A 14,085-nucleotide genomic window follows, 5' to 3' on the forward strand; every position below is an offset into this window, starting at 1 on the left:
GTTTAATGGCCCTGGAATGGGATCAATGCAACGCAATCAAACGTGTGGTTTCCATATGTTTGATCTGTATGATACCGTTCCATTGATTCTATTCCAGCCATTACAATGAGCCCGTCCTCCTATAGCTCCTCCCACCAGCCTCCACTGATGTAAACGTACTCTATGACTGCCAGGATATAGGAGCTGCCTGGGAATACAGTATGTGATGCTCAGCGGTAGTAGTCTTTACTTGTTGATGTGGACACTTCATCACCTGTGTGAACATTTCTCACTGGTCTTTTTTGCATCCACCCATCCATAGAGCTAACAATGCTATTAAATTACATGACATTGATCTAGGATTTCATAAAGCCAAGTGCCAGTCATTGAAATTACTTGAGTTCAATTAACTGTTGTGTTTGTTTTGTGCTGCTACAAATCATGATTGACAAGCGCAATCTTATTATGTATAATAAATGATTCTTAATCTTGTCAAGAAGAGGCACACGGCCTGATTGGATTAAATCCCTAGGTATGTTGTTATAGGACTTAAATGAGCCATCTGTTGACCGTCGGGTCACTTGACGAAAACATTGATTAATCAATTAGCTTAAACACCAACCCTTCTGAGGACCGACACTGGGCACAGTAGAGGGTCGTTCCACCTCAAAAAATCCAATGCAAGTCAATGGTACCTATATTAGCCTTTTCATCCATCATGCCCAAATCATCCTAAAGTACTGTATCTACAAATGGATTGTGTTAGTCAATGATGTTACTTATAGATGATTTGGATATGAAGCGGGAAAATGCTAATGTAGGTACGATTGATTTGCATTGGATTTCTTGAAGTGGAACGACCCTCTACTGTGCTCAGTGTCGGTCCTCGGATGGGTTGGTGTTAAACCACTGTGTGGCTCTGGGGCTGTATGTGATCCTGGATCAGGTTTGCCTAGTAGATAACAATGAATAAGATTATATGGAACTGATCGTAGATCAGCACGCCTACCCTGTGATGCTCGATACATTTACTGTGCGCTGACGTGGCCAATCGAGTGAAGCAGGGGAGAAGAGGGGCTATATACCTTGAACTCATAAGACTCCTCAATGACCACCTCCAGCCGGCTGTGCTCCCCCAAGATGGGCTTTCCCATCTCTGCAATGCGCCTCGCCTCCTCCTCCTCTGCACTCATCTGGCCATCAGGATCCTCTAAGAGATAGAAGGAGGGATGAGATCAATAGAACAGTGAAGGGGATGAGAGAGGAGAGAGGACAGAGGGGGGGGTGAGGGAAGAGAGAGAGAGAAATTGTAACTCAAACATGCCAACATGCCTCACAAATAGATCTTTCAAGGCCAGTGTCCTATCAATAATTGCGTTTGAGTCAGCATTATTTCCTCTTCATACAGTATATCACTCATGTGCATTAGCCCATGTATGTGGAGACGTGGGGGAGGGAGAGATGAGGTTGATGGTGAATGTGTGGGTGTGATGGGGAAGCAAGAGTGAAAAGGAGAGGAGATAAGGAGAGATTAGTGGGGTATATTCATGAGAAGATGAAAGTAGGACAATCTGGGAGACGTAGCAACAAAAAGATAGCCAGACATTTTGTTGGAGAAAGAAATGGAGGAAGAAACAGACAGAAAGTGAGTTGAAATGAGGGTAGATTTATGCTGACTTGAGGTGGTAAAAGACCAATGTCCCAAAGTGTGATTTAGTGGCTGTTAATAAAATTGAGCTGGACCAATAGGGCCATCAGAAAGCCCATCTAAAATAACACCTCAAACACACTATAAACAGCTGGGCTGAACCCATTCTCCCTGCTTCCATTTATCATCATATTTCCTATCTACTTATAACGTATAATTACTCATCCTCTCATTGGAGGGATGACAAAGACGGTGAGCCGCGAAGATGCACGGGAAGTTTTGTTTGTGTGTCGTCGTCGTCGCCGCCGCGTGGGCAGATATTATTCCTCTTAGTTCCTCTCCTCTGCCTTCAAAGCACAAGCTGTAATTATGAAAGGACTAGAGAGCTGCCAGGCACCACATGGCAACTGTCCCACTGTATTCCCCCAACGCTCCAGCTCCTTCACCGTGTTGCTCTAACAGGGTTACACCAGATACTAATACACTAATAATGATGAAGTATACTGCTGGTCTGCGGTTACTGTGGGTAAATTACAGCACCACCATCTCAGGGCCCATATTCACAAAGCAGCTCAGAGTAGGAATGCTGATCTAGGATCAGATCCTCCCATCTCTTGTCCATCTCTTTTTCATTATGATCTAAAATGCAAAACTGATTCTAGATCATCGCTCCTACTCTGACATGCTTTATGAATATGGGCCCTGGTTGGGTAAGGCTCTTCAACACCTCTTTAAGATGTGCATTAGAATAAAGTGTGGCATGGGAAACTGTTAGACTACTGTAGAAGGACTGTACTCTAATATTTATCCAACAGAAGCCAGTTGTGCGATATATACGCATATAATATTTATCCAGGGATGGATACAAATCGATGTGAGAGTGATGCATTTTATGGAGTGAGCAGGTCATTATCATGGATTTATGCTGTAAATAGACTTCCATCAATAAATTATGCCACAGTGGCCAAGGCCACACTGGGCGCTAATCCCTAAGTGGCTAACCGCAACAGAGGTGTGAACAAAATAAAGGTTCTTAAATTGTTTTTCCTCAGCTTTTAAGGTTCCTTGGAGAACTCTTGCCCGATAAAGAACCTTTGAGTTAATTGTGGGCTTCTTGACATGGCATTTACGGTTCTTCAGAATTCTAAAAGGCTCTTGAAATGTACGGAAGCCTGCAGATGTGTCCCTTTCATAGCACACAGCAAATTGGCCAGTGTTAACTAGTGTTGATTAAAAAGTTAAATTAACACTCAGGGGTGTAAAATAACCCCAGAGTTAGTGTTAATAACCAGAGTTTAACCAAAACCACACCTTTTATTATCATATTTCCCAGCATGCTATATTGCAAGTAGATTTTTAGAATTGTTTAAATATCTATGTTTTCGCATGTATATTGATGAATTCATTTAAAGGTAGACTCAGCGATATGACGTAGATGCAGAAAGTAAACAGCATAGTGGGTCAATTTCCGCAACAACTAAGAGCTTGAAGCTCAACTTATCCTCCGTTTTGCTCGTAAGAGCATGACGCGAACCCGTGCACATGTGCAGATACTGTGTGACTCGTCTCACCTCAATATCTGCTGTGCTGCTTGTGTGCTGAGTCTACCTTTAATATTATGCTACTCAAATATAAATAACATCCATTTTTTCTAAACTAATCCAATCTGTTACTTGGATTTATTGCACCCGATACTGAAATGGTTGTTTTAAGTTAGTCTCATATCTCAGTCTTCCCAACACTGGCAGTCATTCTGAATGCAGGTTGTGAGTGAATAAAATTCCAAATGTTGGATATCCCCAATCTGGCTGGATTCCAATAGGAATTGCACATCTCTTTGTAAAATAGCATAATGTGATTGCAGGCAGGATTAGGGTAAAACTAGGCCCTCAGAAGAAGGCTTCATGAAATATGTATCGTCTTGTCTTAAAGAATGACATTTTAATGACAACGTATTCACTTAGGATGTCACTTGGTGAAGGCCACGGGACTGAACATGGATGAATTCAACAACCATGTCTCTGTCACTAGCAAACACAGTCATGGGTGGTACTGGTAACTTTAACGTTCACTTGAAAAGGCAGCCTGGGAAATACGCAAGTAAGGCTTAAAACTCTACAGCAGGGCTATTCAATTCTGGTCCTGGAGGCCCAAAACATTTCCGTATTTGTATGGTTCTTCAAAGAGCCATCTCATTTATGGTTCTTCATAGACCCTTACATTGATGTTGTTATATAGTGTACAAATGGTTGTTGTTGTTTTTATGGATGATTCTAATCCAAAACCTATTCCCCCATTGGCCCTTTAGGGATAATAAAAAGTTCTATGTCTGCTGTTTCTAGGCTGGTTGTGTGTGGCAAGTTGCTGATGGTCTTACCTTGGTTGAGCAGAAGGGCTTGAAGAAAGAAGAAAGAACAGTCAGTGCAGCAGTCCAAACTCCAGACAAGTCAAAGTGCACATCATTACACTTCCCTGGCCTTGTGAGATTTTACCAACTAAGAGCTCTTGATGTCACGACAGCTATTGCGAACTCTCCTCTAAGTGCCTCAGTTCAGTAAAAACATTATCTTGAAACCTTCTCTCGCTCTGTCTGTCTCACTCTCTCACACAAACGAACAAAAACACAGGAACGAAACACACACACTAGGCCTATTATTTCCTGTTTTCTTAGCCTCACACACAATTGGACATCAGAAGGCACTCTGGTTGGCTCTGCGACTCTGAAAGATCTCTACTTGTATCTTCATCTCACCAGCAGAATTGAAAATCCATTCTTTACCAAACAAACTACCTATAGTGCCTGACTGGTACTAGCTATAAGGCCCAACTCAGTCAGTGCCTGAAGTGGAATGAAAAAGGTACAGGTGCTTACTACTTACTTTAATTGTAGCGTACCTGGCTTTGTATTTTAGAGACAGTATTCTATAAGAGGTGCCACAACTCATTAAAGATGCAGTTCTCCATACCAGTCAGCACCAACCCATTCCCAACCACTGACATCAGGAAAACAGAAAAGGACACACAAACGCACACACTACAAGTACACACACCTGAGATTCCCCTCTTCAGCCAGCGTGGTTCCTCTAGTACGATGAAGAAGTTCTCCTTTTTCTCATACTCCTCATCGTCAATGATCCTCACCTGCAGGGTCTGACTGCACACACACACACACACACACGTCAGTATCAGAGGTCATTAATCAACAAATAGATTAGACTGTCTTCTTTAACTTTATTCAACAGTTAAAGGGATCAGTGGAAGGATGTAGTCCCAGGGGTTAGTCAGGGATTTTGTTGTACTTTACAGAGAGAGTTCACCTACACACACACACACACACACACACACACACACACACACACACACACACACACACACACACACACACACACACACAGACAATCTTGTCCTTAATGTAGAGCCTCAAGGCTCTCTTTCCACCGCGGGTCCCTCCCAGTTATCCATGAGCTAACCATGCGCCACATACAGCCATCAAGCAACAGGCAGGGAGGGGAGCCGCACAAAGCCAGACAAACGATGGCTTCCTCCCCGGTGCCCCCCCAGACATATTAACAGGCACAGCTTGCACTTAAATCACAACAGAGGACCCGCATCAATATTTAATCACTCCACGGCTGAATAATTCAGATGCAGACATGCACACCAGCCAGTGAGGGGATGCCCAGGGGTCTGCAACACAGAGGGGCGTCACCCCTGCTGTATATCATCCCCTATTACTGTGACCCAATCCTCATCCTAGCCTCTTCCATCCTGTGATTCTACCTATTGTACCACCTACCGTATGCCCTTTACAATACCATCTACCGTAGGTCCTTTACCATACCATCTACCGTATGCCCTTTACCATACCATCTACCGTAGGTCCTTTACCATACCACCTACCGTAGGCCCTTTACAATACCACCTACCGTAGGCCCTTTACCATACCACCTACCGTAGGTCCTTTACCATACCACCTACCGTAGGCCCTTTACCATACCACCTACCGTAGGCCCTTTACCATACCACCTACCGTAGGTCCTTTACCATACCACCTACCGTAGGTCCTTTACCATACCACCTACCGTAGGTCCTTTACCATACCACCTACCGTAGGCCCTTTACCGTTATTACCTACTGTAGGTCCTTTACCATACCACCTACCGTAGGCCCTTTACAATACCACCTACCGTAGGTCCTTTACCATACCACCTACCGTAGGTCCTTTACCATACCACCTACCGTAGGTCCTTTACCGTACCACCTACCGTAGGCCCTTTACCGTACCACCTACCGTAGGTCCTTTACTGTACCACCTACCGTAGGTCCTTTACCGTTATTACCTACTGTAGGTCCTTTACCGTACCACCTACCGTAGGTCCTTTACTGTACCACCTACTGTAGGTTCTTTACCGTACTACCTACTGTAGGTTCTTTACTGTACCACCTACTGTAGGCCCTTTACCGTTATACCTACTGTAGGTCCTTTACTGTATCACCTACTGTAGGTCCTTTACTGTACCACCTACTGTAGGTCCTTTACCGTTATACCTACTGTAGGTCCTTTACCGTACTACCTACCGTAGGCCCTTTACCGTACCACCTACTGTAGGTCCTTTACTGTACCACCTACTGTAGGTCCTTTACCGTACTACCTACTGTAGGTCCTTTACCGTTATACCTACTGTAGGTCCTTTACCGTACTACCTACTGTAGGTTCTTTACTGTACCACCTACTGTAGGTCCTTTACCGTACCACCTACTGTAGGTCCTTTACCGTTACACCTACTGTAGGTTCTTTACCGTACCACCTACTGTAGGTTCTTTACCGTACCACCTACTGTAGGTTCTTTACTGTACCACCTACTGTAGGTTCTTTACTGTACCTACTACTGAACAACCTTAGCCTCTCTTGGTGATCTAACCCATAGGTTCCACCGCACCGCTAGTGCAGGGCTAGCGGTCAGCTTTTACACAGGCTGATGCGGAGTGGCTGATGAAAAGAGGAAATAGAAGGGGACGAAGGGGAGGAGAGGAGGGGGAGTTGGAAGACGTGTTTCACGTTTTTTATTATGCTCATTAGTCCTGATAATGTCTCCCAGGACATTGTGCCTGAAAATGTCACCACAGCAACAGTCTCCCAGTTGGCAGAGCAAACATAAACAAGTGAAGTGAGAGAAACAAAGAAACAAAGAGAGAGGGAGAAAAGAGAAAGAGGGGGAAGGGAGAGATACAGATGTAGGATCTTATTTTGAGACAGTTTGCGACAGCAGGAAAACAATCCTGCAGCAACAGGAAATGCAAATTAATATGTGGATTATAATCAATGGACATTTTTGTAGTTACTGATCAATATTTTTTGGGGAAAAATCTAGTCTGAAATTTCTAAGTGGAAATTACAAACTTCAGAAGCCTTTTTAAACCTTAAATACACTACACGTTTTGCATTTTCTGCATTGCAGGAATGTTCTCCTGCAACAGGGTGATCAAATTAAGATCCTACATCTGTAGATACAGGAAGATATGAGAGAGAGAGCAAGAGAGACGAGAGAGAGAGAAAGAGACAATAGAGGAAGAAGGGAAAGATAGATACAGTGAGATGAGAGCAAAATTAGAGCTGAATGACAAATTAACAAGATGTTGAAATTACCATTACTGTGCAAATTTTGTGGCAAGAGAGAAAGAGAACCAGAAAGAGCTAAGACTGTGACATGAATACAGATAGTGTGGTAATATAGCATGATGTAGCCTACTTTAAGGCAGCAACACATAGCAGTGTGAATACAGTATCGGTTATGAGTTGAGCACAAACACACAAGCCATTGATGAGCTAAAGCTCACTCCAGGTTGGCCTTTATGAATAATGGAGAACAGTAACTGGCATGGAGTAGTGAGAGGGAAGGGGGAGGGAGGGAATGAGGGAGTAGGAAAAGATGGAGGGTGGACGTCCATCCATCAGTACTCACATTGTCTGGTCGTTGGAGAACTCCAGCTCTCCCTGGGTGTCCTCGTAGTCCACGCCGCCCCCCTTCGCCGTGCCCTCCTCCGTGTGATAGGGCAGGATCACCGTGCCGCGGGCGCCTGAGTTCCGCACCACTGAAATCTCCATGGTGCCAACGCTCTCGCTGACGCGCACCAGCCGATTACGGAATGTGAAGAATCCAGCATGGTCGTCGTCCAGGATGGTCACCGTGGTGACCAGTGGCTCCACCAGGCGACCCTTGGGTCTTGCACCTGGCTCATCACTCTCAAACATCCCCTCGGCGTCACCGATGCGCAAGTTGAGCAGCCGCACAAAAAAGTGCTCGTCCTCCTCGAAGATGTCATCATCGATGATGCCGACCTGAAAAAGCAGAAAATGAAACAAATGCTCAACGAATGAAGTGTATGCAATGACCAGGGTCCGTAAAAGCAACACCACGAGACAAATGTTCCTCGTTCATAGACATTCAGTATTCGTGATGAAGAATTGATTTTGATTTTATTTTATTAGGACCTCTTTTAGTCTTCATTTGGACTAATATTCCAAGAGTCCTTAAACATTGAAATACAATTTATAATACGATCACATTTTCACATATAACACACTGTTACAAACAGACATAATACACTGACATATTAACCAGATAAATACTTTAACAGTCTAAAAAGATAGATTGATTCTTCATCTACCATAGTCCAGCACAACCTTCCTATGTATTATATTTAAATGGCTTTAAAGTATTGTTTGAATTTGCAGTTGAAGTCGGATGTTTACATACACCTTAGCCAAATGCATTTAAACTCAGTTGTTCACAATTCCTGACATTTAATCCTAGTAAAAATTCCCTGTCTTAGGTCAGTTAGGATCACCACTTTATTTTAAGAATGTGAAATGTCAGAATAATAATAGAATGATTTATTTCAGCTTTTACTTCTTTCATCACATTCCCAGTGGGTCAGAACTTTACATACACTCAATTAGTATTTTGTTGCATTGCCTTTAAATTGTTTAAGGTAGCCTTCCACAAGCTTCCCACAATAGGTTGGGTGAATTTTGGCCCATTCCTCCTGACAGAGCTGGTGTAACTGAGTCAGGTTTGTAGGCCTCCTTGCTCGCACACACTTTTTCAGTTCTGCCCACACATTTTCTATAGGATTGAGGTCAGACTTTGTGATGGCCACTCCAATACCTTAACTTTGTCCTTAAGCCATTTTGCCACAACTTTGGAAGTATGCTTGGGGTCATTGTCCATGTGGAAGACCCATTTGCGACCAAGCTTTAACTTCTTGACCGATGTCTTGAGGTGTTGCTTCAATATATCCACATAATTTCCCCCCCCTCATGATGCCATCTATTTTGTGAAGTGCACCAGTCCCTCCTGCAGCAAAGCACCCCCACAACATGATGCTGCCACCCCCGTGCTTCACGGTTGGGATGATGTTCTTCGGCTTGCAAGCCTCCCCCTTTTTCCTCCAAACATAATGATGGTCATTATGGCCAAACACTTCTATTTTTGTTTCATCAGACCAGAGGACATTTCTCCAAAAAGTACGATCTTTGTCCCCATGTGCAGTTGCAAACCGTAGTCTGGCTTTTTTTATGGTGGTTTTGGAGCAGTGGCTTCTTCCTTGCTGAGCGGCCTTTCAGGTTATGTCGTTATAGGACTCGTTTTACTGTGGATATAGATACTTTTGTACCTGTTTCCTCCAGCATCTTCACAAGGTCCTTTGCTGCTGTTCTGGGATTGATTTGCACTTTTCGCACCAAAGTACGTTAATCTCTAGGAGACAGAACACGTCTCCTTCCTGAGCGGTATGACGGCTGCATGGTCCCATGGTGTTTATACTTGTGTACTATTGTTTGTACAGATGAATGTGGTACCTTCAGGCATTTGGAAATTGCTCCCAAGGATGAACCAGACTTTTGTTTCAGAGGTCTTGGCTGATTTCTTGTGATTTTCCCATGATGGCAAGCAAAGAGGCAATGAGTTTGAAGCTAGGCCTTGAAATACATCCACAGGTACACCTCCAATTGACTCAAATTATGTCAATTAGCCTATCAGAAGCTTTTAAAGCCATGACATCATTTTCTGGAATTTTCCAAGCTGTTTAAAGGCACAGTCAATTTAGTGTATGTAAACTTCTGACCCACTGGAATTGTGATACAGTGATACAATAAAGATAAGTGAAATAATCTGTCTGTAAACAATTGTTGGAAAAATGACTTGTGTCATGCACAAAGTAGATGTCCTAACCGACTGTGTTTGAAAAACGAGTTTTAATGACTCCAACCTAAGTGTATGTAAACTTCCGACTTCAACTGTACATCTCTGTTACTATCTGTGGCCTGGTCAAACCCAGTGCATACATCATCCAGATAGGACACCTTAGAGCTAGGAGGTCTATACACACATCCTACCAATATGGCTGCCTGGTGAGGCAGATGTACTTGAGCCCATAGTGCCTCTACTTGACATACATTAAGGTCATCCCTCCTCTTAAAAGGTATATGATTCTGAATGTACAGTGCTGCACCCCCACCATTCCTATTCCTGTCTCTTCTCAGTAGACTATATCCATGAATGTTCATTTGCCCACCATTTACAGATGCATCTAAATGCATTTCGGTCAAAGCTAAAATATGAATATTATTTATGTTGACCAAGTTAAAAAGCTAATGTATTTTGTTAGGAAGGCTACATACATTAACCTGAGCTATATGCAACCCTTTCCTTGTCAAGTGGAGATCAATAGAGCATGTATTGGTTATAGTTGAAGTTATGATCCACTACAACACACACTCAGGTTTGAACATTGAATTAAAAGAACCAGGGAGTTACTCTGGAGTCCCGATACAGTTGCCCATTGATGTAAAGTTTATCCATCACCATGGAGACTCATTGATTCAGACAACGCTTTTCCTTCATGATGGGATGCAGTTTTTTTCGTCCTTTCATTGATCTCTGTAGGGAAGTGATTGTTCATGCTAAAATCAGTGTTTCTGAGTTCTCTGCCCCTGCTCTTCGTCATTTCCTTTTGCTTAAAATGTTCAAACCCTCGATAACAGCCCGTGGCCTGTACCCAGAGGCCTTACCCATTCTACGGACGCTGGAGAAAGTGACATTACGCACAACATCAGTGGGCAGTTTCAGTTGAGTTGACATAAAGTCTCGGACAGCTTCTGCTGTTGTCATTCTCCGGTATCCCTGAAAAGATTAGATTGTCCCGCATTGATCGACACCGTACATCAAGCAAGGTTTATTTACGTTGTTTGTTCTCCCTTTGCACCACCTCCACCTTGCTATGAATAGAGTCTACAGTACCTTTCAGCGCTATGTTCTCTTTCCTTAGATCATCAATCTGACGTTGGCTGAATTCTAGACTAGCACATAATGCATTGATGCCCTCTCGTAATATATCCAAGATATCAAGTTTGGCAAGCGTTTCATTGATGGATTTTAACAAGTCAACATCCATTTCAGTAAACCTCTCCCCACACTCCACGCGCGCCCTCTCGCTTGGGGATGGTTTGGTGCCATCGTTGATATCGCTTGGCCAACTTGGCTTTGGTCTGTTTTGTTGATTGGGTTTGTTGTCCTTAACAGTGCTTGAATCCTCCGAAACCAGCGACATGTTTCTTTGAGCTCGTAAGTATCTCTCATCAATGAATAGTTCAAGCTCTTCAATGGGTTCTGAATCATCCAGCGTGTTTGCAGGCAGAGTAAAACAAAAATAACAAAACAACAGATGTATCTTTCCGGACCTGTACAGGCTGTCAGTAGATACACGCAATACATATATATATATTTTTGTAACTATTGTGTACTCACTCGTGGTTGGAGGAAGTGCTAGTTTTAAAAAGGATAAGAGAAACACTGTTGTTTGAAGACAGAAAGTGACAGCTGTTATAGACCACAAACGCTTGAGAGACACGCATCAAATCAACCACACTGATGGTCAAAGACATGGGACACTAAGGGATTGATTGTTGTAGTCACTCATTCATGTCTAATGGTTGACTAGCTACTGTTATGAAATAACGCATTTGAGTTGTTCCCTGACTCGCTCTCTCTCTCTCTTCAGATTCCTTGTTTTCTCCCTTTCCTCAACACCCCTCCTGCTATCCAGAAATACACATTCTCTTTGTCCTCTGTCTAAGCGTGAACATGAAATGACAAGAAAACTACGACAAGTTCAAAGAGAGAAACATAATCTCCAAGGACAAATACTTGAAAGCCCACTTCCTCCTTTTTTTAATCGTCTCTCCCCTCTCCCACTCAGATGAAGTCGTACTCACTGTCAGTCAGGACGATGAGGCAGACTTTAATGTGCTCTAGCTTCCGGAAGACTCTCCAGTTCTACTGGCTCCTCTAAGACAATATGAGACAGTTGATCAGGGACAGAGAGGACTCTGGCTGGCGCTAATTCAGAGGGTAATCGGTTTCTACAGCTGTTTTCTGCTCCTTCCATTACGTGACGTCTTGATCTGCCCACGACAAGCAGGTCTCACGACCTAGCTGGGGATCTGCTAGGCAGCACCACGACAAGCAGGTCTAACGACCTAGCTGGGGATCTGCTAGGCAGCACAGTTGTGCAACGCTTCTTAGTATAATTGATTATAACTGTACTTTACTGTTTCCTTTCCTTTCCTTCCCTTCCACTGACCCCTCACCTTGATCTCCTTGCGGGTCTCTCCGGGTTTGAACACCAGCGTTCCCTCGCTGTACTCGTAGTCAGACCCGGCGTTGGCTGAGCCGTCCTCGGTCCGGTAGTCCAAGTAGAAGGTGCTCTCCCCCAGGCCCCCTTGACACACCACAGCCAGCCTCAGTACGCCGCAGTTCTCCATACACTGGCTGTGGCTGCTCTCGAACGCCAGGCGGCTGCACTCGGCCAGGTCGTCGTCCTCGCAGACCACTTCCTCGTCCACGGCGGCGGCGCGGCGTGAGTGGTCGGCGGCGTGCCTCTTGAGCACGTTACCGGCGCCGGTCATCATGCGCGTAGCCTGGATGCGGTAGAAGGCGCGGCTCTTCTGCTGATGGAGGAGGGCGTAGTAGTTGGCTAGATCTACCAGCTGATCCAGCTCCTTGTCCGGAAACTTCTGTTTCAGCTGCTTCAGGATGCGGATCACCTGGGGGCAGAGGAATAGGGGGTGAAAAAAAGAGGCACACAGACACACAACCTCGACATAGAAAGTTTGTAACTCTTGTAGGTTCAGAACGTTTATAGCTCTTAATAGTCTCCTTTGCTTGAGTGTGTTTGTATGTGTGGTTGAGGTGGGTGTAGCCTCTTCATCTCTTTTTACTCTCTCTAGCCCTATCTATTCCTGAGAGTGGCTATGTGGGTGTACCCTCTTCATCTCTTTTTACTCTCTCTAGCCCTATCTATTCCTGAGAGGGGCTATGTGGGTGTACATGAATGGGATGAGTATATCCTCTATAACTCTTTATTCCTCCCTCTCGCTTCCTCTCATACAAGTGTATCTCTCTCTCTCCCCCTCCCTACTGTACCTTTCTCTCTCCCTACTGTACCTCTCTCTCTCTCCCTACTGTACCTCTCTCTCTCTCTCCCTCTCCCTACTGTACCTTTCTCTCTCTCACCTGTATCCCTCTCTCTCCCCCTGATGTTCTTGAATCCCACTAACAGCAGATCTCTCTCTCTCTCTCACCTCCTTGCGGCTCTCGTCCAGCTCCTTGGTATTCTCTACGGTCACCATGGTGCTGTTGGAGTTGGGTAGGTAGGCCACGGTGCCCGCTGCATTGTTGGCCCCATCCTGGCAGTTCTCACTGGGCATCATTCCCACCGCACCTCCCCTAGGTGGGAACTTTCCGTCCATAATCATCTCGAAGCCTTTCGGGGTTGTGTCCCCCTCCGTCTCCACGACGATGCCGTGCTTGTCGGCGCGGTAACGCTTGGCCATGTACTTGTAAAAGAGCAGGCGTCGGTCGGCGATCCAGGCCAGGATCACACACACTGGGAAGTAGAGCAGGGTGACCAGGGCCTCCCACACCTGAACACACACAAAGACAGGGGACCATTACAAGACATACATCCAAACTGGAAGGGTATTTATGCTGCAGTAGTTTATGTGTCGGGGGGCTAGGGTCAGTCTGTTATATCTGGAGTATTTCTCCTGTCTTGTCCTGTGGGAATTTAAGTCTCGACCTCTCTCGACCTGAGCCCTAGGACCATGCCTGAGGACTCCTTGCTGTCCCCAGTCCACCTGGCCGTGCTGCTACTCCAGTTTCAACTGTTCTGCCTGCGGCTATGGAACCCTGACCTGTTCACCGGACGTGCTACCTGTCCCAGACCTGCTGTTTTCAACTCTCTAGAGACAGCAGGAGCGGTAGAGATACTCTGAATGATCGGCTATGAAAAGCCAACTGACATTTACTCCTGAGATGCTGACCTGTTGCACCCTCTACAACCACTGTGATTATTATCTGACCCTGCTGGTCATCTATGAACGTTTGAACATCTTG

General features: G+C 44.8%; 1 protein-coding gene across 2 annotated transcripts in view; it reads right to left on the minus strand.

Annotated features, from left to right (window-relative positions):
- Positions 1-14,085, minus strand: part of LOC106612604 (sodium/calcium exchanger 2) — a 115,755-nt gene that overhangs the window by 18,973 nt on the left and 82,697 nt on the right. For both annotated transcript variants that reach the window (XM_014213918.2, XM_045724439.1), the window contains exons 5-10: positions 13,272-13,613; positions 12,279-12,734; positions 7,591-7,967; positions 4,678-4,781; positions 4,005-4,022; positions 1,065-1,189 (exon numbers count right to left, since the gene is read on the minus strand). In XM_014213918.2, coding sequence (XP_014069393.1) covers positions 1,065-1,189; positions 4,005-4,022; positions 4,678-4,781; positions 7,591-7,967; positions 12,279-12,734; positions 13,272-13,613 — 1,422 coding nt within the window. The remainder of the gene's footprint in view (positions 1-1,064; positions 1,190-4,004; positions 4,023-4,677; positions 4,782-7,590; positions 7,968-12,278; positions 12,735-13,271; positions 13,614-14,085) is intronic.

Source organism: Salmo salar, chromosome ssa09 (genome assembly GCF_905237065.1).
Source record: "Salmo salar chromosome ssa09, Ssal_v3.1, whole genome shotgun sequence".
In the NCBI taxonomy this organism is placed as follows: Eukaryota; Metazoa; Chordata; class Actinopteri; order Salmoniformes; family Salmonidae; genus Salmo; species Salmo salar.